This window comes from Aspergillus affinis, assembly GCF_023601865.1.
Source record: "Aspergillus affinis strain CMG 70 chromosome Unknown NODE_55_length_207115_cov_84_504473, whole genome shotgun sequence".
In the NCBI taxonomy this organism is placed as follows: domain Eukaryota; kingdom Fungi; phylum Ascomycota; class Eurotiomycetes; order Eurotiales; family Aspergillaceae; genus Aspergillus; species Aspergillus affinis.
The window spans coordinates 108,788-131,875 of NW_026515836.1; the positions used below are offsets into that span (position 1 = coordinate 108,788).

The 23,088-nt window shown below is 52.8% G+C and overlaps 5 protein-coding genes across 5 annotated transcripts; 1 reads left to right on the top strand and 4 right to left on the bottom strand.

Moving 5' to 3' along the window:
* Positions 1–551: 551 nt before the first annotated feature.
* hemA (5-aminolevulinic acid synthase HemA) lies at positions 552–2,551 on the bottom strand (the record flags this gene model as incomplete). Its single annotated transcript, XM_053101178.1, has 2 exons — positions 552–2,140; positions 2,209–2,551. The coding sequence occupies 2 exons, from the start codon at positions 2,549–2,551 to the stop codon at positions 552–554; spliced, it is 1,932 nt and encodes a 643-aa protein (XP_052955232.1).
* Positions 2,552–3,563: 1,012 nt separating this feature from the next.
* On the bottom strand, positions 3,564–8,927 carry ino80 (chromatin-remodeling ATPase INO80; the record flags this gene model as incomplete). The annotated part of the gene is made up of 4 exons (XM_053101179.1): positions 3,564–3,790; positions 3,883–7,678; positions 7,744–8,262; positions 8,406–8,927. 4 exons carry the CDS (start codon positions 8,925–8,927, stop codon positions 3,564–3,566), a joined length of 5,064 nt encoding a protein of 1,687 aa, XP_052955233.1.
* Positions 8,928–11,055: 2,128 nt separating this feature from the next.
* On the top strand, positions 11,056–12,271 carry KD926_008454 (zinc-dependent alcohol dehydrogenase; the record flags this gene model as incomplete). Its single annotated transcript, XM_053101180.1, has 3 exons — positions 11,056–11,706; positions 11,785–12,151; positions 12,225–12,271. 3 exons carry the CDS (start codon positions 11,056–11,058, stop codon positions 12,269–12,271), a joined length of 1,065 nt encoding a protein of 354 aa, XP_052955234.1.
* Positions 12,272–13,395: 1,124 nt separating this feature from the next.
* On the bottom strand, positions 13,396–18,301 carry KD926_008455 (sodium/hydrogen exchanger 3; the record flags this gene model as incomplete). Its single annotated transcript, XM_053101181.1, has 9 exons — positions 13,396–14,624; positions 14,678–15,337; positions 15,403–15,552; positions 15,621–15,656; positions 15,797–15,876; positions 16,286–17,549; positions 17,619–17,940; positions 18,002–18,041; positions 18,108–18,301. 9 exons carry the CDS (start codon positions 18,299–18,301, stop codon positions 13,396–13,398), a joined length of 3,975 nt encoding a protein of 1,324 aa, XP_052955235.1.
* Positions 18,302–19,645: 1,344 nt separating this feature from the next.
* Positions 19,646–22,112, bottom strand: steA (sexual development transcription factor SteA; the record flags this gene model as incomplete). Its single annotated transcript, XM_053101182.1, has 5 exons — positions 19,646–19,898; positions 19,952–20,035; positions 20,153–21,694; positions 21,760–21,859; positions 21,989–22,112. 5 exons carry the CDS (start codon positions 22,110–22,112, stop codon positions 19,646–19,648), a joined length of 2,103 nt encoding a protein of 700 aa, XP_052955236.1.
* Between the last annotated feature and the right edge of the window lie 976 nt (positions 22,113–23,088).

The window sequence follows — 23,088 nt, forward strand, 5'->3', positions numbered from 1 at the left end:
TGACATACGTTGAGTGAAATAAGTTGAGTTACATATTGTAGCATGTTCGGGTATAGAAATAAGTATAATGTTGACAATCGTTCGGACTTCTAACTAGACCAAAATGCCAGCTGACTGATGGTTCAGCCCTTGTAGTACTTGATATATCAACACATATCTTGATCGCTGGCTGGGATATATGTATGTAACCTATCGTCTTGTGAATACCTAGAATGTAGCGAGTTGATTATATCGAATCACACTCACCATATATACATCGCATCAACTATGGTTGTAGTGAGATATGTCTATAGAATCAAAGATACGGGCTCTACAAGAATGCAAGGACTACGAGAGCAGGAAAGAACAAAATTGAGGATGTGATCAGACAAGTTCATGTCGATCGAAGTTCATAGAACTTTCATTTGATAAGTTGATATGTTAAGAGAACCCAATACGCGGTAAGGACAGGCCGATTCTTAGGAAAAGATGTACGAGCCCCCCATTGGACAGAAAAAAAAATCCGTTGAAGGATGAGGGTAGATAAGCAAGATCGCCGAAATAAAAACCCATTAGGCCACCACTCCAACAGGGATGGAAGTAGGAGCCTTCAGAGGGCTGCTGGCGGACTTGGTGGTCTGCATATGAGGAGCCAGCAACCGGGCTGCTTCCTCGCGGAATTCACGGTTGACCGCCGTCTCGATGGTCTCGTTGGCCTGGAGTCCCAGCTGCGAGTCCTCCCAGATGGGCTGGTTGGCGGCCTCGGCGCCTTCGACACCCACGCCGACGAATCCGCCCTGTGCCTCCCAGTCGCTGGCCCGTTTGATGTTCAGGTCCTTCCAGACGGCCTGCACAGCCTGCACTAAGTGGTCGCGATGCTCCTTGACGTGACCCGGGGTGGGAGTGATGCGGAGTCGTTCCTCGCCGCGGGGCACAGTCGGGTAGTTGATGGCCTGGACGTAAATGCCGTGCTCCTCGAGCAGCTTGTCGGACGCCTGCTTGGCCACCTCGGCGTCACCGACGAGGAGGGGCACGATGTGCGAGGGGTTGGGGATCACGGGGATGTCCAACTCCTGAAGAGACGCCTTGACGGCGCGGGTGTGCAACTGCTGCAGCACGCGGTCCCGCTTGTGCTCGGACTGGTACTGGATGGCGGTGTCGGCACCGGCCATAGTGGCGGGCGGCAGCGACGTGGTGAAGATGAAACCCGGAGCGAGAGAGCGGATGGTGTCGACCATGGCCGCGGACCCTGCGATGTAGCCGCCGACGCAGCCGTACGCCTTGCCCAGTGTGCCGGTGATGATGTCGATGCGGTCCATCACGCTGCCCTTGGTGCTGCGGGGGTTGGCGGTATCCTGGGAGGCGTAGACGTCGTAGTCGAGGTGCTCGGCAACGCCCGCGCCATGGGGGCCGTACATACCCACGGCGTGGACCTCGTCCAAGAAGGTGATGGCACCGTACTTGTCTGCCAGGTCACAGATCTGCTCAATGGGGGCGATCGATCCGCACATGCTGTAGACGGATTCGAAAGCGATGATCTTGGGGACGTTCAGGGGAAGCGAGGCCAGCTTCGTTTCCAGGTCGACCAGATCGTTGTGCTTGAAAACCATCTTCTTCGCGCCCGAGTGGCGAATGCCCTGGATCATGGACGCATGGTTGAGACTGTCGGACAGGATCACGCAGTCCGGCATCTTACTGCCTAGAGTGGCGAGGGTGGCATCATTGGCGACGAAGCAGGAACTGAAGACCAAAGCGGATTCCTTGTCGTGCAATTTGGCCAGGGTGCGCTCCAATCCCACGGCGTGCTGGTTGTGTCCGGAGATGTTACGAGTGCCTCCAGCTCCCGCCCCGTAGGTATCGAGAGTCTTGTGCATCGAGTTCAGCACCTCGGGGTTGCGTCCCATGCCGAGGTAGTCATTGGAGCACCAGACAGTCACGCGCTCTTCCTGCGAGGCCGTGTGGGCCCGGGGGAACTCCTGCGCCAGGCGATTGATGTTGTTGAAGTAACGGTACGACTTGTCCTTGTGTTTCTTGTCCAATTCGGTGCGATAGAAGGAATTGTAATCAAAAGGTGTGGTCGCGGGTGCATCGGGGCGAGGTCCGGAGACCGCCGCGGGGGCAAAGCCGGGGCGGCGTTCGGCTCGAGACAAGTTGGGATGGCCTGCAAGCATTTCATTCCAATTAGTACGCGAGATCCCACCGTAAAAGCCACAGATCCAGAGTACCCACCTCTCTGAGAATCTTTGAAGACGTCGGGGCTCAGATTGGCGCCATTGCCGCTGGTCGAGTGCAAGTCCCGTCGGGGAGCCGTGGGCCGGAGATACTTGTGGTTGGCGGTCACGCCGGCAGCCGAGGAGGTGAATCGCTTAGTACCGGCCAGGCGAGCACTCTGGACGGCCAGAGCCTTGCTCATGACGGGGCATCGACGGGCCAGGACCTGGAGGTTGGACATAGTACCACCGCCGGGGCTGGTGCTGGGGCGCGTGGCGGTGGACAGAGAACGCAAGGTGACGGCGGAAGTCCGCTTGAGAAAAGGGCACATGGCCCGAGATTGCTGGAGGAGCGACTCCATGACAAGCAGACGAATGCGTAGGACCAAGAGGAGAATGCCACGAGCAGGAGGTGTGATGAGGTTCAAAGAGGGGAAGAAGGGAGAATGGGGAAAAGAAAAGGAAGAAAGGAAAAAAAGTGGCTCTCGGTCATGCCAGACTGAGATGGACCGGCTGACTCAACAGCGGCGACTTCGGCTGACGTTCGGCCCCGCCTTGATTGGCCCGTCGCCGCCGGGGACTGTGACCATCCCGATACCATTCTTACCATTCTTTACCAGTCACCGTCCCCGCTCACCTCAGCAGTCCGGCCGAAAGAACGGCTCCTTCCCAGCCTGGCTGGGAACCGTAACTTTCCGTCTCGGTCTGACCGGCTCACTTGCCGCGGCTGGACCCCCGCTTGCTTACTTCAGCGAATGTGGGGGCTGGCTAACCGGACAGCCCGTATTAGTATTACAGAATTCTACTACACTGCCCTTTCAACTTCTAACTATCCTAACTACCCTAATAATTAATAAAGTAAAGAGGTAGACCCTAATACAAATAACCCGAAATCCCTAATTCCTAATATAACCTTAAGTAATCCCTAAAGAACCCTAAGTAGTCCCAAAATCCCTAATAAAATTGAAGATACAGCAAAGATTCAACTATAGAAAGATAGTATTTCAAAAACAGTTACTCTGAATTCTGATAATAAACTAGACCGCCTACTGAACTAGGTAATGGCTGTCCGATTAGCCAGCCCCCGAATGTGATCGCGGATCAAATTCCCCTTTCAGGATGGAAGTCAATATAAATGGATTGTTGCATGTTGATACAGGCAGGAGAGACGATGAACATCCCCCCTTGATGAATAATTAAAGAGGAAGAACATAGGTAGACAAGAAGATAGTAGAACACAAAAAAAAAAAAAAAAGAAAGAAAGAGAGAGAGAGAAAGTCAAATCACAACGGCAACAAACAAGAAAAAAAAAAAACAAACAAAAAAAACGCCCCAACCATCGTCTTTTTGGTACATCATCTATGCGAATGTATGTTAACTGGGTCCCAACCCGCCATCACCATCGATCAGACGTAATCGTTCCTTCATAGTTTTGGCTCGTTTCGACGTGCCTTTGCCATTTCCGCGTCCACGTCCACGCCCACTCTTGGGTACTGGCGTCGACGACGGCGTGCCCACGTTCTCCGCCGTTGACACGGGCGTGGCCGCCTCGGACGGCTTTCCACTGGCATTCGCGCTGGCATCGTCAAAGTTGCCTTCGCCTGTAGGAGAATCATGAACGGTTAGCGTCATCCATATGAGGGGGAGTTTTGTCAAGGAGGTGGTGGGGGAGGGGAAGAGAGAAACCACGAACCTTCATGGTACATATCATCCAGCGTAATGTCACGCTTCCTCTTTTGCGCCGCCTTCTTTCCACCCTTACTGGACCCAAACACCTCGCCGCGATCCGCGGCCTCCTTCTCCTTCTGCTCGATCAGCTCCGCCTGTTCGTCGTCGGCGAGCCACAAGGCAATATCCTTGGTGCGGCTCTCCCGGTTGCGCGTGTTGAAGTCAACTCCGCCGGCACCACCACCCGAGATGACCACCCGCTGCACTTCTTCCTTCTGCAGTGCGCGTTTCCGGATGCGCTCCTCGATCGTTCCGCGCGTGATCAGGCGGTACACCGTCACCTGTCGGGTCTGGCCGAGACGATGCGCCCGATCCATCGCCTGCGAGTCAATCGTAGGGTTCCAGTCCGAGTCGTAGAAGATGACCGTGTCGGCGGCCGTCAAGTTGATACCTAGACCACCCGCACGCGTGGACAAAAGGAAGACGAAGATCTCCGGTCGTTGCTGGAAGTCGGCCACTGTGTCGCGACGATCCTCTAGCTTGGTGCTTCCGTCCAGACGGCAGTACTTGTAGTTGCGGTACGTCAGGTACTCCTCCATCAGATCGATCATCCGGGTCATCTGGAAATAGAGCAGGACCCGGTGACCACCCGCCTTCAGCTCGCGCAGCAGCTCGTCCAACTTGGCCAGCTTGCCCGAGTCCGTGACAAACCGCCGCATAGAAGGCACTTCGATGTGAGTGTACCGTCCCTTGGCCGAAATCGGGTCCGGCAGCATGGGGGCGTGTGAGTAGGGAGCCGGGTCGACCTTCTGCTCCACGATCTGCAGATCCAACTGCCTCGACGGAGCCGGGAGCAGAGCATGGCGTACGGGCACGTTAAAGAAACTATCCCTCGTTTCCAGTAGGGGGCCTCGGCTAGAGGCCGCGAGAGTGACGGGAGGCGCCGAAGCGGCCGGACTAACGCAAGGCTCGATGGTATTCAGTCCCTCTCGCTCGAATGTCGACCGCGAAACGGTCAGGAGGTCTCGCATGTAGCCCTCCGGGGTGATATCGTGAATGGCACGGCGATCATTGCGCTGGACAATGTTAAACATCGTGTGAGGCAGCACCGGCGCCGCTGTGGTGTCGTGATCCTCATCGTAGACCACGTTGAGCCGAGACAGCCGGTTCGCCAGGCCACGGCGGCGGATGGCACGCTCGAAAACCCCGAGGTGTGACTGCTCGTAAACTTCCCCCATCGACGTGTCTACAAAACGCAAGAAGGAGAAGGCACCGTCGTCCTTGGCGCTCTGCTTGATATTTTCCGGTGCAAAGACGTTCATCAAGTGATTTAGGTACCTGCCGCGGAAGCCCGCATGGGTATTGTCCGGCCCGGCCATGTCGACCCGACCACTCGAACCGCAGAGAAGACGCGGCAGAGGGAACTCGATCATGTTGCGGGTCGAATAGGCGACGTCGACGCTGTGTCCTTCGCGTACAAATGAGGCTGTTTCGGCGAAATGCGCCAGAGAGAACGGCGACTTTGTCTCGGCTCGTTCGAAGAGGTCGGGGTGATTGCAGACCTTCCGAAACTGCATGACCAGGTTCATCAGGGTTGTGCTATCGGCCTCGTCGCCGATGGCTGCCTTCTCGATCAGGTCCATGATGCTCACGCGGTTGCGCAGGTTGCTGTAGTAGGCCCGTTGGCGGTAGGTGAGGTCGCAGAAAATATCCTTCTCCACCTTGTCTCCAAGCTCTTGCTGAACATGCTTCTTGACACGACGAAGCATGAAGGGCTTCAAAATCATATGCAAACGCTTGAGCTGGTCTTCGTTGAGTTTCGTGTTACTTTGCGCATGGGACTCGATATCCTTCGAGAACCACTCACTGAACTCGTCGTGTGAATCGAAAAGGGTCGGCATGATGAAATGGAGAAGGGCCCACAGCTCCTGCATGTTATTTTGAATGGGCGTACCCGTGAGCAGAAGACGGTTCCGACAGTGGAAGCCGAGGAGGTTCTTCCACCGGGAGCTTTGCGACGATTTGATCGCCTGGGCTTCGTCGAGAATCATGTACTGCCACTTAACCTTCTGGAAATACTGTGCATCGAGAACCACCAGTTGATACGAGGTCACCAGAACATGGAATTCCGATTCCTTGGTGTAAGTGATGTGTTTTCGGTCCCAGAACTTGCGGAGAATCTTGCGGTCTTTGGCCGAACCCCAGTAGGGTAGGACTTTGATGTCGGGGACGAATTTAGTGATTTCTTGCTGCCAGTTGTGCAGAGTTGATGCGGGCGCGATCACCAAGAATGGTCCCCAGATATTGTGGACCTCGGCCAGGTAGGCCATGACCGAAATCGACTGGATAGTCTTACCGAGACCCATTTCATCTGCTAGAATGCCGTTGATACCCTGCTCGTAGAGGTTGACCAGCCAGTTCAGACCCTTCAGCTGATACTCCTTGAGTTTCGCCGTCAACATCGACGGTTGGGAGATCTCAATGTCGCCCAAGCTGGTTGGGTTTTGGAAGTTCAGTTCACCCTCGTCCATGGCTGCCATTGGATCGTCCTGGTTAGCGTTGTTGAAAGCTCGCGCTCGGTCTTGGGCCTGCTGGACGGCGTTCTGCGCGTTGGCCCTGGCAGCCTGCTGCAGCGCGGTTTCATCTTCAGCGTCAAAGTCCAGGTCCTCGAAGTTAGTGACTTTGGCGCCCACGTCGTCGATGCTCTTGTCGGGCTGAGCAGTCTGGTCTCCGCCCTCCGCCGCCGTGTCCCCGGTTTCATCGCCGTCGGCGCCCTGGATCTTTCGACCAATAAAGTGGGAGTACAGCTCGGTTTGGGAGATCAAGAAGTTGAGCTTACGCCTCTGGCGGTTGGCTTCACGCTCAGCTTCAGCCTTCTTGGCGGACTCAATCTCTTGTTTCTCGGCCAAGCGACGCAAGTCACGCTCCTCACGTTCGTTCCGCTTCCAGAACGACATCATCTCACGCATCGTACGCTTGGCGCGAGCTTGGGTGTCCTTCATGCTCTTGTTGGTCCGTTCCTGCCACTTGCGAGATTGCTTGCTGGCCAGCTGAGCAGTCTTGCGCAGGTTCTCCTGGCGCGTGCTGAGCGAGAGTGCCTTGATGCGATAGACCTTGGGAATATCCTTGCGGGCGATGTCTCGCCAGATCTGCTCGTAGATCTGATTGTAACCCTTAGTCTCGAAAGCAGACAGAGGAGTAGGCGTAGCCTCCTTGGAACGACTGCCCTTGGCCTCCTTCTTGAGGGTTTCTTTCCGAGGGTCGTCTTTGGGTGCAATTGGCAGAAGCTCCTCGTTCTCCATGGCGGCATAGGCGGCTTCCGCGGCATCCTTCTCGGCCTGTTTCTGTTCCTTGGACTTTTTGGGACGCGTGACGGGGCCACCGCGTCCAGATTTGCGTCTGGATGGGGAGCGACCGATGTGAAAGGAGCTGGTCGTGCCGCCTTCGAGGTTCGGAGCCAAGGGGGTAACTTCGCCGATTTCTTCGGGGGCCGTGACACCATCAAGGGCTCGTTTGGTGATCTTGATCTTACGCTGAGCCCGTTCGGCCTCGCGAAGAAACTTCGCTTTTTCAGCGGAGTCTTGGGCCTTGTTGGCTTTTTGCTCGGCCTCGATTTTCTTCTGCATTTCCAGGCGCACGGTGTTTTCTCGGCGTCGCTTCCGTTGCATATCCTTCTTGCGCTCCTTTTCATCCTGTATCTCCTTGGCCTGCACTTCGGCGATAACCGAGGATTCGTTCGCCATCCTGAAGCGATCCATGCCAGCAGTGGCTTGCTTCTCAAAAGTTTTGCCCAGTTTGATCAAGAAGTCGTTTCGGCGGCGCTAGACTTGGTGGTTAGAAGCATATCCTCGGACGAAGAGGGAGCGATCAAGCGTAGGATGCATACCTTGCGTCGGACACTCTCTGCCTTTTCCGCATCGATAACTCTTTTCCTACCTCGAGCCTGGTAGCGTTCTAGCTCTCCCTCGAAACCTGGTCCCTCCACATCACTTTTATCGGCGTTATCAATCTCGGTCATTAACCTATTGACAGCCTCGTTGTCACGTTCGGAAAGAAGCTTTCGCGCGGGAGGGGCACGGGTTGGGAGGCCATTGGTGTTGGTAGGGGTCGACACTGTCGGCTCTAATTCACCCGTCCGACGACGCCTTTCCGTGCTGCTGGGTCTCTTGTCTGCTTTGATTGAGGAAAGACTGGGAGTGGTGTCTAGTTCCTGTTCCTTGATCTTCGGCTGGGAGACTGAGGCCTGAATGGGTACGGGAGAGCGGGCTCTGAGGGCCGGTTCAGATGGCGTCGGTACGGGAGCGGGTGTTTCGACGGGGGGCGATGGTTTCTTCGGAGGCGCTTCCTCGGCCGGTCCAGAAAGAATGCTTGCGAAAGACATGGGATCTGCAGCTCGAGCCGGTTTCTAACGGGAAGAAAGGGGTATCTAGTTAGCTCGACGAGAACATGGGTAAAAGATAGAATCCCCCATATTACGTGACGAAGGATCTTCAAAGGGAAAGAGCTTAAAAAGGGTAAAGAAAAATCATAGTGAGAAGGAGCACATACTGTTTCCTTCGGGGGCGAGGTTGGTCTCGGCTCCCGCGCTATGGATGAATAGCTATGGCTCCCCATGGAGTAAGGGGAGGAGGCTGCCTCCTTCTTGGGAGACAACTGCGGATGGCTCTCCGGGCGGCCCGAGGGATGAGGGTGAGATGAAGTTGAATGGTTGAAGGGCGAAGTACCGTTTCCCGATAAGACTGAACCTGAATACGGTCGGGGAAGATACTGAGGTGGTGCGCCGGCCGATGAATGTGGCTGGTACTGCGAGGAAGGATCGGACGGATGAGGCGTAGGCGCGTTACCCTTCAAAGGCGGAAGTGCGGCGGGCAGTGGAGACGAGGCATGCGAGTAGTGAGGGCTCCTCGACAGGGAAGATTGAGGCGGAAAGGCAGGAGGTGTCTGGGGAGGGTGTTGCTGGTATTGATCATTGTTGGGGTAGAAAGGGCGGTTCTTGCTCGGAGACGAATAGGCGGGATAATGGGATTGCTGGGAAGGGGATTGGGGATTGTACGGCGGAGCCCCCGTCATGATGGCCGTTGGTAATCGGAGCGCGACGGCGACGATGGAAGGACTGGAGTTATAGCCGACGTCAAGAAGGGGCGAACGATCCGGGTCAGGTGAATCTGAGCCGACACGATAGGCGACCGCTCTCAATGCGCCTAAGCGATCTCAAAGAGGCGACGATACCGCGTTGGTCACTAGAGACGCTCCCTAAGAGACGAACGTATTAATTCGGGGGTAACTATTCCGGGGTAATCAAGCGGAGGATGGAGAGAAAGAAGGAGACAACACAGGAGATAATAGTCCGAAAGGGTGGATTCTCAGACCGATCTGCAAAGCCAACTGATTTTGAGCGCTCCGGTACGTACTTTGTATCGATTGCCTTGATCTCGCACGTTGTGTTGGGACGACGAACCGACCAACCCGTAGCGGGTCAACGATTGCGGTATGGCGAAGAAAGGATGCGCCAGGCAGGTCGCGTGGATGATGCCGACAGAACGGTTGGGTTCAGTCGGAGCGGATTGGGCAATGAAAGGACAGACAAACGAGACGATTAGAAGAGGAATAAGGAAGTAAAACGGACGATAAAGATGAAGCCGATGAGATGACGATTAATAGTAGAGATGGAGGAGGGGAGGGAGGGAAGGAGAGGGGAGGGAAAGGGGAGATGGTTGATGGATCGTCGGGCCAGCAAACCAAGAAACAGGAAAGGAAGGGAAGGGGAGACGGAGGGCCAGAGAGCGAGGACAAGAACGAGGAAGAAAAGAAGAGCGAAAGACTGGTGATGGCGATGGCGATGGCGGAGTGGCCCGTTTGGGCCCCGTACGGTACCGTACCCTGCGCCGCTGAAGCCGCCATGGATGCCGGATGTCCTCAGGACTTGCGGTATTAAATGGTATCCTCCGGGTATTCTGCTCTGTGTCGGCTGGAGGCTCTTTTCTCCATGAAGTTCCCATACTGGGCTTGAGTTACCATCTCTACACTCTACACTCATTCGGAGTAGTGTAGGTGGACGGGCGATGTAGACACCTCAGGCAACATCAGGCATCAACCGTCAGTTCCAAAAGGAGACTAGCTTTTATGCCTGAATATCCTGGCCACCACATCGTGATTCCCCCAAGGTGGAAGGAGCGATGGAGCATTTCTACTAATCTTCGTCCTGCTCTCCTCTTCCACTTCCTCTTTTCCTTTCTCTCTCGGACTCTTCCTCTTCTTTCACTTTTCCTTTCACCTTCTCCCCTCCTACGATCCCCCTCAGTCAATCACCATCTCCGTCTACCCGCGGTGGCGCCAACAGACGTGGCCCGGCTTCGACCTGCCCACCAAATCATTCGACAACAATGCATTTCACATCCCTGGAAATCACCAATTCTAGATTATACCCTTGCGATCTACCATAGACTCCCGTCCTCGGTGAATCTCCGTATGCACGTTCATCCAGCTTATCCAGCTTCTCCTCCCCCGGGGTTTGCTCAATTATGGGTCTCGAATGAGGGTCTTAAGTGACTACCCATCAAAGTCGTGCGGGAACTGCGGAGGGAGAAAGGATGGGGTCTTTCCCCCGCTTCCATGACGTCTTCTACCTCCTCGCTGCGGCCGTCATGGATTCCTTCCCGCCAGCCCAGGAAAAGACCGAATACGCAAAAAAGGCAAAAAATGACCGGGATAGAACGTCAACTCTATCGCTGATTCAATGGTCTGACATGGCTGACATTAGACTTTCGAGGGATCCGCTATGCCCGTCGGAGGCGAAGTCTGAGTCTAGAAGCGCGTGGTGTCCCCTATGGCTTATCCTTCCGTACGACCGACTGATAATTCACTATCTTGTTCCTCGTACTTTTCATACAATCAGTAAATGTGGATGGTGAATGTCACAACGTCATCCTGGTCTGGCTTATGGTACTCACATCACCCCACCGTCGGACTTGTCTTCCCACCTCCCCCATCCGGTCTTCCCTACCTGCTAGCTTTTACGTGAGAGGACTATAAGAACCCAGCAAGATTCTCCTCCCTTGGTTTGACATTCAATTGTCCAACAGTCTGTCAGAAAAATCTTTTTTCAAGCTTCTTTCTATAATTCATCGCCTTTCCACTTTTTTTGCTTTGTCCTTCAACCTGTCACTCGTACCATCCTAGCTGTATAGCATCGGTCAGCATGTCTCTTCCGGAGAAGCAGTGGGCTCAGGTCGCCGAGCAGAAAGGCGGTCCGCTCATCTACAAAGAGATCCCCATCCCTAAACCCGGCGCGGATGAGATCTTGGTCAAGATCCGATATTCCGGTGTTTGCCATACTGACCTTCATGCCTTGAATGGGGATTGGCCTCTGCCCGTGAAGCTACCCTTGGTTGGTGGTCATGAAGGTGCTGGAGTTGTCGTCGCCAAAGGCCAGTTGGTCAAGGACTTCGAGATCGGCGACCATGCCGGCATTAAATGGTTGAACGGATCTTGTATGGCTTGCGAGTTCTGCAAACAGTCCGACGAGCCCCTCTGCCCTGATGCCTCTCTGTCTGGATACACCGTCGACGGAACCTTTCAGCAGTACGCCGTGGCCAAGGCTACCCATGCCTCCAAATTGCCGAAAAATGTCCCTCTCGATGGTGTCGCTCCCATTTTGTGTGCGGGCCTCACCGTCTACAAGGGATTGAAGGAATCCGGGGCCCGTCCCGGTCAGACCGTGGCCATCGTCGGCGCGGGTGGTGGATTGGGCTCGCTGGCGCAGCAGTACGCAAAGGCCATGGGACTCCGCATAATCGCCATTGACTCCGGCGACGAGAAGAAAGCTATGTGCGAAGAATTGGGCTCCGAAGTACGTTCCTTGAAGCTTCTTTCTCCCAGTCCCTTCTTAAGCCATTACAACGTACCAAGGCTTCAGAGCTAACCCTAGTCCCTCACAAAGGCATATGTCGATTTCTCCAAATCCCAAGACCTCGTCGCCGACGTCAAAGCCGCGACTCCAGACGGCCTCGGTGCCCACGCCGTGCTTCTCCTCGCCGTCGCTGAAAAGCCCTTCCAGCAGGCCACTGAATACGTTCGCTCGCGTGGTTCCGTGGTCGCCATCGGTCTCCCAGCCGGCGCATTCCTGAGAGCTCCTGTGTTTAACACGGTGGTGCGCATGATCAACATCAAAGGAAGCTATGTCGGTAACCGCCAGGACGGTGAGGAAGCGGTTGACTTCTTTGCTCGTGGCTTGATCAAGGCACCATTCAAGACGGCTCCGCTGAGTGATCTTCCCCAAATCTTTGACCTGATGAGTAAGTTTCCTTCGATTCTTTCTCGCGCTTTTTCTATCTCTTGGACGATGCGCTAACAGGGGTCCACAAACAGAACAGGGCAAAATCGCCGGTCGTTACGTCCTGGACGTGCCACAGTAAGCCATGGAAGCGCATGGAGTTTCGTGTGAGATTTGGCGTTGGGTTCGCATATGGCATTCTCTTGTACTTTGCTTTTTGGTCCGGCTTTTACATTAACATGTAACTATGCATAAGATAACGAAAGCTTAGCCGTTCTAATACACTGCATACAGCGGTATCAAGTCAAGGCACCTTCCAAATTTAGGTTTTCATCCACTTATCTTAGTTTTTATGTCTGCTCCTTTTCTTGCCTTTGCTACCCTTTCTCCCTTCTCTACATTCAAAGCATCATCTCAAATCGTCTATAGATCTTCCCAACATGCAACATGAAGCACACGAATAGTAGCACCCCTTTCCATGGAACCAGTCTCATCATGTCGACCACGTATGTAGCTCATCTCCGTGACTATTACCAGACAAAACCTCAATCGAATAACACATCAACATCTGCAGTTCACATTATAAAGATCCAAAACCATACATTCACGAATGGAGAAACGTGCTTTACTGAGTAGGTAGGTAGGTGGGAATGAAAAAACTCATGGGATAGGTAGGTAGTAAGTAGCTATGGACGAGGCCAAAAAAGCCATGCCCACACGTAGGATTATCTAGGATCAATATGGAAGGAGAGCACAAATCCTATAAGATTGTAGCTACTGTATGTATGTAATCTTCTTACATTTGCTTAGCAAAGAGGAGGTCTAGGGATGGATGTATTGGAAACGGATGGAGAATCGTCGATGAGGGGGACAGAAACTATGGGATTTTTACCGTTTACCTGTGGCGGTTGACCTCGATCTCGATCTCGATCTTGAAGTCTGTTAGATTGGTTGATGGCATCTATGACGACCGTCTTAAATCCACACGGGTCTCTTTATATCGCTAAACAGACTACAGTCGATTTCTTGGGGTTCCAGACCCAGTAATGTCTCATTCATCAACAGGCCAAGAAATGAAAAAGGAGCAGGAACAGGAATCAGGGAATCTCAATAAACGAGGCAAAACACAACAAAAAATAAAAAGGAACAATGAACTCCGCCCTCCATCCAATGGGAGATCGGTCATCAAAGGGAAGAAAGGCAAGCATGAAGCGTCAAGTAAAACGTTAGGTATACAAAACACACATACGCACACAAAAACATCTTCTAAACGGCACCAGGCCCCTTGTGATTTGACTGGTCCAGCAGAAGTCGGGGCTTGATATAATCTTCATCCAGCTGCCGAAACCAGGCGGCATGGTCTCCGGACGCTCCGCCCGAAAAAAGATCGCGGATGGCATCTCTGGCGCTCATTCCTGATGCTTCTCGTCTTGAGGGAGATACGCTGGCTGAAGGGGGTGCTTGGGAGGCGCTCAGATGGGAGGGAGATCGTCGGAGTCGAGACGCTGCGTGTGCAGATGGAGGCAGGTCGTCATCCGAGGGAGCATCGTCCACGTCCAGATCGAAGGCATCGACTTGGTCGGCATCCGACACCCGAGTCTTGCCGGTGGTTCTCAGGCCGAACTCATCCTCGCTAGCCGCGCTGCTGCCACTATGGCTCGGGGCGCCGCCGCCGTTAAGGAGAGTGGCCGTAGAGGACCGGTCCCGGCTCGTCTGCGTGTCCTTGGGGCTGAAAGCGTTTGAATAGAGTCGCGAATGGCCACGACTCCTGCCGGAAGAGGACGGCGGCGGTGGGCTGGGGCGGCGATTGTTGCCACTCGAGTAGCTATCATTCCGGTCGACTGTTCCTCGTTGCATCCCGTCCAAAGGAATAGTGGAATCCATCCGACGAGGCGTGTATCCGAGAGCGGTGTCAGAGCGCTTGTAGTATGTGCCTCCGTTGGTGACCTCGATGTCAAATTCATCGTCCGATTCCAGCTCTTCGACCACGCCCGTGCGAATACCAAGAATCTCCAGCATGCGAGCGGTCGTGCCTCCGAAGATGATGACGGTCAGCACGACAACGACGAGAACCGTCGCACGCAGGGCTGGGGCATTGACACCCGTGAGGCCCGCAGCAAGCGCGACGCCGACCGCTCCTCGCAATCCTGCCCAGAAGAGCATTGCCTGGTAGGCGAAAGGCAGCTCGTCCGCGACATCCATCCCACGGCGTCGAGCCCGGTATCGGATAAACCAGTTGATGGCTTTGGAAAGCGGGAAAACCGCGAGGTAACGAGCGATACAGATACCGAAAATGGCAACCATAATGAAGAGAGGCTTGAACTGTAGATTCCGTTGGACGAGCAAGTCAAGTCCAAGATAGATGAAGATGAAGTTCTCCGACAACTGAGCCATCACCTGGAAAAGATACTTTGTAGTCAACTGCGTTCGGCGTGACATGTTGTAGTAGGCATAATGCTTCAGCGTAATGCCGCAGAAAAGGAGCGACACAATTCCTACAACAGTGAGTTTCCTAAGCCCAGTCCCAATGAGTCGGCTAACCACTTACCGGAAAGATAAACGCCATTGGAGAAGAAGTAACTGGCGTATGCAATGAGGACAATCAAGCAACTCTCGATCTTCGGCTGCCGACGAACGTGCGTATACTTGAGGCCCAGCGCAGTCATGATCCCTACGATCATGCCTACCACCATACTACCAAAGAACACCAGCAAGAACAGACCGATGGCCTCAAATATATTGAGGAAGGACAGCGATCCGGCTTCGCTGTCCGCATATTTCTGTGCCGTTTCGAACAGGACGATTGCGATGGCGTCGTTCAAGATCGATTCGCCAAAAATCACCGTGTAGAGTTTCGGCTCGACCTTATATAGATTGAAGATGGCTAGGATAGTGACTGGATCCGTAGCCGACAGCGTTGCGCCCACGGAGATCGCCTCCACAAAGGTAATATTCAGTCCATCCAGCGGAATCCTCGTCCAGACATACAAGACCAGTCCGAGCACGATCGCGGAAATGAAGGTGCCCGCGAACGCGAAGGTCAGAATAGTGCCGATGTTCCGAAAGAAATTCGCCTGGTGCAGCTCATATCCCGAAGCCAAGATAATCGGTGGAAGAAGGAGGTTGAAGAAGAACTGATAATCGAACGTGACGCTGTCTTGGATAGGCGATTCCGGACTCAATCGGATAATCAACCCGACGAACATACCTAAGGCGCTCGGTATAAGTCTCACGTTGACAATGCTGTCTCCATCATTCCAGAAAAGAACGTACCCGCAAAAATAGACAGGACCGTTTCGTGAACTGCCTGGATCTTCTTTTGTTGGAGGATGTAACTCGTGAACAGAGCAAACATCAGGAGCATGATCAGGATGAAAAGGGCCCAGGAGCTGAAGAACTCCTTGGTTCCGGCTTCCGGCGCATCTGCCATCGAACATCGCCGTCAGAACATATTCAAGCTTCGTCTCGTGGGAGGGGTTTGGAGCGCGTACCTTCGTCGGGGTCTGTCTCGGATTCCGCCGCTCTCCCTAATCAAAGCCATTCGTCTGTCAGCAGCAATTCAGCCTCCTGCGCGACCACAAGTAATTAGAGGCAGGTCATCGAGCCTGCGCGCACGAAATAAAAGCTATGAAAGGGCCCTCAGAAGGGGTGGAAGAAAGAGACATACGGAGCAGCTGGTGGAAGGTGTCGCTCATGAGTTGTTTGGCCATTGTTAAGAAGTCCAGGCCGCCACCACGGCGGATAACACTAAATGATTAACTCCAGCTGTGAGTTCGAGACGCCAGACCACGGCGCACATAATCCACAGACGAGAGAAATGTTGAGAGGAAAAGTCGCGGGGGATGTAAGAGGGAGGAAGTGAAGTGAAGGAGGTGTGAGATAGTGACGGCAAGGGAACTTTTGGGGCCAAGTAATCGTTGCGAGCCAAGACTCGAAGCTGTCCGCCTGCTGATTGCCGGCCCGAGCAGCCGTTCGCCGTCCATGTTTTCGGGTTTCTACTGCCTACAATAGACCTAGGCAACTAAATTTGGCTTTTAAACATAGGTAGGAATCGAGGGGTTTAATTATCAATAGGCCTGCCATCTTCTACTGTCGGCGCTTGTCGGTGAGTCGACTGGTCAACCAGGCCGCAAGCACCGTGGCACAGCCGCCAAACCTCAACGTCCATCCAACACTGTCATCCCACGGCTCGCCTCTGGGCTTCTGAGCCATCTTAAAGATGGCACTGCAAACCAGACTCGACAGGATCTGAGGTGCGCAAACGGCCACGTTATGCAGCCCCAATATGATCCCCGCCTGCGCCAGATTTTCGTCCGCTGCCCCTGCTTTCAGAGGGGTTGACGTCGAGCCAGTTTCCAGATCATCGTCGATGGCCTCCCGATCTAATGAGGCATGAGTGCTGTGAGCATCAACGCCATCGGCCGTCTCCAAGCGTTGACGCTTGATCCGACGTTCCGCATCAATGCGTGCCACCTCCGCAGAGATTAGGGCAAAGGGTGCCCAAAGCGTCACTGCCCAGCAGATTCCAACTAGCCCAATGACCACCGTAGCGGCTTGATAGCTATACACGAAGAACGTACTGAGCATGCAAAGTGCGAACAGCACATGCGATAGGAGCCAAGCTCGGCGAAGAGTGAAGCCAGGGATCTGCAACTTTGACAACCATTTCGGTCCTTCGGCAGTGTCGTATCTTTCGGGGCCCGCCATGTTGGCCGAGGTCTCGAGGCCACCCCCACTCGGGATACTCGAGAATGACCTTCTTCTGTCGTTCAGGAAAGGTTCCTCGTCAAAATTGCCATCCGTATGGCCACCTTGAGCAGGGACAACGGGATCGTAGGTGGGAACGACAAAAAGTGGCAGCGCTATGTTCGCCACGAAGGAAATGATTGCATAAACCAGAAGCGCAAATGTCCCGATTCGAGTGGCTTCCTCCCATGCGTCGTTTATTTCTCGATCAGAAAGATCCGGGTGCTCCTCGAAAATGGGGTTCACGTAAAGCTGTCCAATGTACGTCGTGGCATAGAAGAGAAAGGGGAACCAGCCGACCCATGCAGCCAGCTGGACTTCGCAGACTTTGGCTATCTGCGGTGGTAGGTTCTTAATTGACTTGAAAACCTGCTTGAAAAAGGCAACAATCCCAGGGTTTCCTGCTGACGATGGCGAGTCTAATCTTGGGTCTCGCTCCTTGATATATGTGCAGCTGATCAACAACGTGACGGTAAGTGAAATAGACGCCAGCACACACAGCACTTTGAACTGGGTGTTGCCGAAGAAGGGTAAATATTTCGGTAGCTCGATGTATCCAAATATGTATCCCAGGATATTTCCCACGCCCGTAACTCGGGAAGCCCAGGCATTTGCCGACTCCTGCTGATGGGCGGGTGCATTATCGACTATGAAGCACCGAATGCCTGCTTGGACTGGGACATAAAAAAAAATTAGCATAGACCCCTAGATATTGCTACGGTTTACTTTTCAGCAAAGCCTACCTGTGTTTATAGCAAAATCCAAGCAATACATCAAGATGGTCGCTAGAATGATAATCACTGTCCGGGAGCCCGAAGACGCCGGGTCAGCGCCAAAGATTCCGAGAAAGCCGCCCACCATCTCTTGCACCCATGCAAGGGCCAGCAGAGCCACGACCGTGGCCATTCCGCCGAAGATCATAAATGGTTTTCGTTTGCCCCATGATGCCCGGCAATTGTCGCTGCAGATACCAATATAAGGCTGCACCAGTGTACCGGAAAGAGGGCCTGCAATCCATACGAATGCGAGCAATGCTTTACTCATACCCAAGGATAGGAGGTAGGGCTGTGTTCCATCAAAGTCAATATCAGGGTCAAGCAAAAACAACAGAGTGTATCACACATACCGAACCATTCGAGAGCTCAACAGCCCATACTATCTGTAAACTATATGTGCCTTGTCAAACGTCCGATTCCTAGCGTGAAGACAAGTCGGTAGGACATAAAACTCACCCGCCAATGCTTAATGTTAGCAAAAACAGGTACCAGCTGCTTTTTGTTTTCGAGATATCGTGTGTATCCTCCGTGCCAGAAGTATAGTGTCCCCCAAGGTCTGATATCGGGTTCACTGGATCATCGTTAGGCCCACGTCCTGGTCCCACAAGTGGGGACGTCTCGTTTGCAGAACGTTCGTGTGTGTCTGTCATCTGTATGATGCTGACCAACTAATTCAGTGTTTATAAGGTATTTGGATAGGAGGCTCAAGAGTTGACCGCTGCTTGTGATGGATCGACCCTCGAAGCACTAAATATTCAGAATAAAATGACCAGGGCAATGAGATAACTATGCGATATGCAAACCCGGGTTCAAATGAAAGGACAAGGCCGATGAGTTGAGCTATCCGTAGGTGGTCTAGGAACACACCGATATTTGGGGTTCTCAGTTAGGTAGGCCTGGTAGATGCGACGACGCCTGACGGTTACTTTCATAAAACTCGAGCTAGCTGTGGGATTTAAAGCAAACAAGATGCAGTCATGGAGACGCCATATCTATGGATTGTACAGAGTCGAGGAAGTTGATTGTTTGTCCTACGTAGATCACGCAGCTGGACAGGGATCGAGCCGTGTCAGCAGGTCCTGGCACGTGACTCCTGCGGGTGTATGACGTGACGTCGATCGCAGGTCAGGTGTACTACATACTCCATACTCTGTACCTAGTGTCAGTGTGTAAAGTACATACATACAGTGAACAATTACGGGGATTTGTTTGCCATCCATGGATCCCCACTGCCCGTTGATAATCCGGAGGTATGGGAACTCAAAAAAAAAAAAAAAAAAAAAAAGTCTATAACTGTTAGAGAGTAAATATGTAGCTGGTTACAGCCCTTCCGCTTTCCACTTTCTGAAAAGCATCACTAAAATCCAATCTTTAATCATATCCCACGATATATCCGTGCCTCAAAAGGTGACCACCTTTTGTAAGATTGCATCGCATTTCCCAACATGCTTGCAACTTTCCAACCAGTTCCTTAACAGATCAAGGGAGAGAGATAAAACAAGGTAGAAACGACAAAAGAACCCCATTATCAACATAGCACATAAGACAAAGGAAAGCCCGCGCGAAATAATCACAATGGCAAGAGCGATACGGATAAAGCTCACCACACTCTGGCAACACCCATTAAGAAGAAAGCGTGTTGGAGAAGTCTTCATAGAACCGAAGGGATACTTCGAGCAATCCGGTGCTAAGTATCGCCTTCGATCCTATTGAAAGCCGAACATCCAAGGAGCCAATATAGAACACGCAGTCAAGGAGATTTGAAGCCCACTGGCAAATGAAGTGGTATCCACAAACAAAAAACGCATCAGAAAAGGAAAATGGTATCCTAGAAGTCTATGAAATCTGAAAAATTGGCGGAATCTCGGTGCCGCTATCGTCCCAAACCTAGTAACAAGACCGGTTAGGTACGGTGTTTTTTTTTTTGTTTTTTTTTGTTTTGGTCTTTGATGAAAAGCCTAGTTGCTCCATCGCAGATAGTGCGTACGCTGGTTTTAAATCTGCTGCTGTAGGAGTTGAGGAGCGATCATGTGAGGTGCCACCATTGGATGCATGGTAGGAGGCATGGTCATGGCAGGAGGCATTGAGACCATGCTGGGAGCATTCATCATAGTGCTCGGTACCATCTCAGAAGGCGATGAGCCTTCATCGTTTGAGTTAAACTCATTCTCCTCGTTTTCTAAGTCATCCTCGGGGACAGAAAGTGGTGGCTGACCGTCCTGTTGGGCCTCGTGGATTCGACGATGTCTGTGACAATGAATAAGTATGAATCCTCAGCATCTTTGACACTTGGAACTTACTGCGCGAGATTGTCCGATCGTGAAAAGGCTTTGTTACAGTATGGACAAGGGTAGGGCCGTTCCTGGGTGTGGGTTCTCACGTGTCTGCGCGCTAAATGTTAGTGGGCGGCTACAGAAATCGTCACACGGGAACCCCCTGCATATCTTGCAGAAGGGGCGGCCCAATGATGAAACGGTTAAAAATAGGTTTCTGCGACTTACCGCTTCAAATGCTCTAATCTCTTGAAGAGCCGTCCGCACGACGGGATTGGACAGGAGTGAGACTTTTGGGGGTAGGGTCCAAGTTCCATCATGGTGGCGCTTCGGGCACGTCGAACAGGCCCGGGCGCGTAACGCTCCCCCTTGTTGGAGGCGCTGTGCTGAACAGCGCCCTCCAAAGAGTCGCCATTGGGCAGAGCAGTAAGCTCGTCGGCGGGGTTTGCAAGAGATACATTAGTCTGCTCGGCATTCTCGTCCAGGCTTGAAAGCGGGGTACCATTACGCGACATCTCGTGCAGCAAGTTTTTCTGCGGGAGAGTAGGTGCCGCATAACCATTCATAGTTCGACGCGAGGTGTGTTGCGATTCATCGGCCTCGATGACCGGGGCAATTGAGCTAGAGACAGATCGTCGAAGATCGCTTGGCCGGTGAGCGGCATAGGAGATAGGCTGCGAGGGCGGCCCAGTCACCTGGGTGGGAGTCGACGTGGGAATTGCGCTTGAGGCTCCAGGGGGGATGGAAGAACGGCGACGCCGCTGCTTGTATGTTGGCGAGCCCTCGAGAACCGAATAAACGTTGGAGTGAAATGTTCTCGCAGGGGTAGGGTAATGAGCGCTTGCAAGGTTGGAGGTGGGCAATTGCATCATTGGATTGAAGGCGCCCGAGGAAGACACCTCGGGAATGGCAGTGTAAAGGCCGGTATCCTCGTTAGCAATGTAAGCCGGTTCAGCCCCAAGTTGGGAGCTGTGCTGGGGAGGCGTGACGGGCTCAAAAGATAATCCCCGGTTGCTGTAGTCTTCGTACTGCGACGAAACAAACGACGGAGCCGGCGAGTACTCGACGAAGGTGGGCATGGAAGCATGGCGTTGGTGTATGCGAGCAATCGGCATTCCATGACGATCATAGTGGATCTGCCCGTAATCCGGCTCGCGCTTAACAACGTTCTGAGCCAGAGGGTTCGGCATTGGGATCTGGCTGTACATGGCCGGATGGCCAGACTCGTCCGGGAGAAGGGCTAACGCTGGGGGAGCCATCTGAGGAGCCATCTGGGGAGGAGGCATAGCGTCAACGGTCCGAACCACTGGGGATGCGGGTTGGCCATATGTCGTACTTGCGTGTGCAGCAAACGAAGATGAATTTGCTTGTTGCGCCTTTGTGAGTTGTTCATACAACGACTGAGATGAATCAAACTCGAAAGACAGAGCGGGCTCGCTGACCGCGACAGTGGTCGCCTCCTGTCCCATCTTCTCCCGTTTCAAGTCGCGCTCCAGCGCATCGAGGAACAGCCGATCATGCGGGACACTGTACCAATAGAAGACTTTCTGTTTCTTCTGCGTTCGGATGCAATTGTTCTTGTAGAGGAAGTCGAGGAACGGGCTCTTGGGCTCTTCAAGCGTCGCATCGGTGCCGGCCTTGAGATTACGGAGATCTGAGAAGATTCCCTCTTCAAATTTCTTGGAATTCTTGACAGGGCGACCAAAGGCTTGGAATCGGAATGCAAGGCATCTGACGATATCGGTACCCGAGATGTGAAAAAGGTTGCTCCTGTCACTAATCAGCTCTAAGGTTCTTGCCCCAAGACTGAGGATATCATCCCCGGCTAAACGAACCAGAGAACGCAGGAAATGTAGTCGCCAGTTGGTAGCAGGAATCGTCTGATAAGCTGATCCGGTTGCCAGTCCACTGGGGCCGAGAGGAGGAAGTACTTCACTAGAAGATTATTCGGCTTTAGCCAGGATGACCCCTATATCTGGGCCGAAACCCGAAGTCACGATAGAATGGAAAGGGAAAGTATGGAACGTTCAGGGTAGATAGCAAGGGAGTTTGGAGTGAACTTACGGTTGTCGACTTGCTGCAGTGCGACTTGCGCATCATGAGGAAGGCTTTGTTGCGCTTCACTCGAAAGCATAAAGGTCTCGGGCTTCTGAGGAGGTGCCATAGGAGCACCATGTTGAGGGTACATCTTTGTCACACCAAATAAATACCTACTGAGCCCATTAGTTTGATGACCGCAGATACTGGATGGAGGATGCGCGAATGGGGGGCATCGGGATGGATAAAGAGCGAGATCAACGGTCGCGCCCGGATGACGGTTGAGACAACGGGAGGTATACGCACAGTCAAAAACACCCCCGTTTCAGGAAATAAGAAAGGCAAACTTTTGGAAGAGAAAGTGATGCGAAACAAGAGTGGGAGGAGAATAAAGAAGGTGATGGATAAGCAATCCAAACGCAAGAGGGACCAGCCTCTTGAAAATGTAGTCAGGCGCTGATGCTGCGAAGCTCGTCAACAAAGAGAACGGAAGGTTGGCGGAAAAGAAGGCAACAGAGAGATGAAGAAGGCCAGCCTAATTCCAGGTCTCTTTGAAGAACTCGCACGGCGAAAAAGAAGAAAAAGGGTAAGAAAGAAGAAAAAGGAAATAAGAAATAAAATAGAATAAAATGGGAAAACGAAGGGAGGTAAACGCGAAAGAGAACCAGTGACGATGAAGAGAGGGGGGAAAGAGAATGGGAGAAGGCGGAGGATGAGGTAGGTATGTAAAGACTAGAGTCGCTTCGTCCTGCTGGTTTCCCTTACAGCGGTAAAAAGAAGGTGCAGCCAGCAAGCAACGCGGTAACGACTAAAAACCCAAGAATAATAATATAAATCCAGTCAAAAAGAAGCACTAAGGAAAATAAGAAAATAATCAAAAAAAAAAATAATAATGACGGCACTAACTGAAATAAAAAGGAAAAAAAAAAAAAAATTTTATTGATAATAATAATAAAATCGATACTAGTAAGGGCAATCGACGACTTGACAACAATATTCCCGATCCACAGGGGGGAAAGCTGTTGAGAGAAGTTCTTGGGCTGGAAGAGCGAAATTCAGGGAGAGTCGACCGAGACCATGGATCGAGTCGCCCAGATGGAGCCCTTTTTCGGCCTCTCCTCTTAATT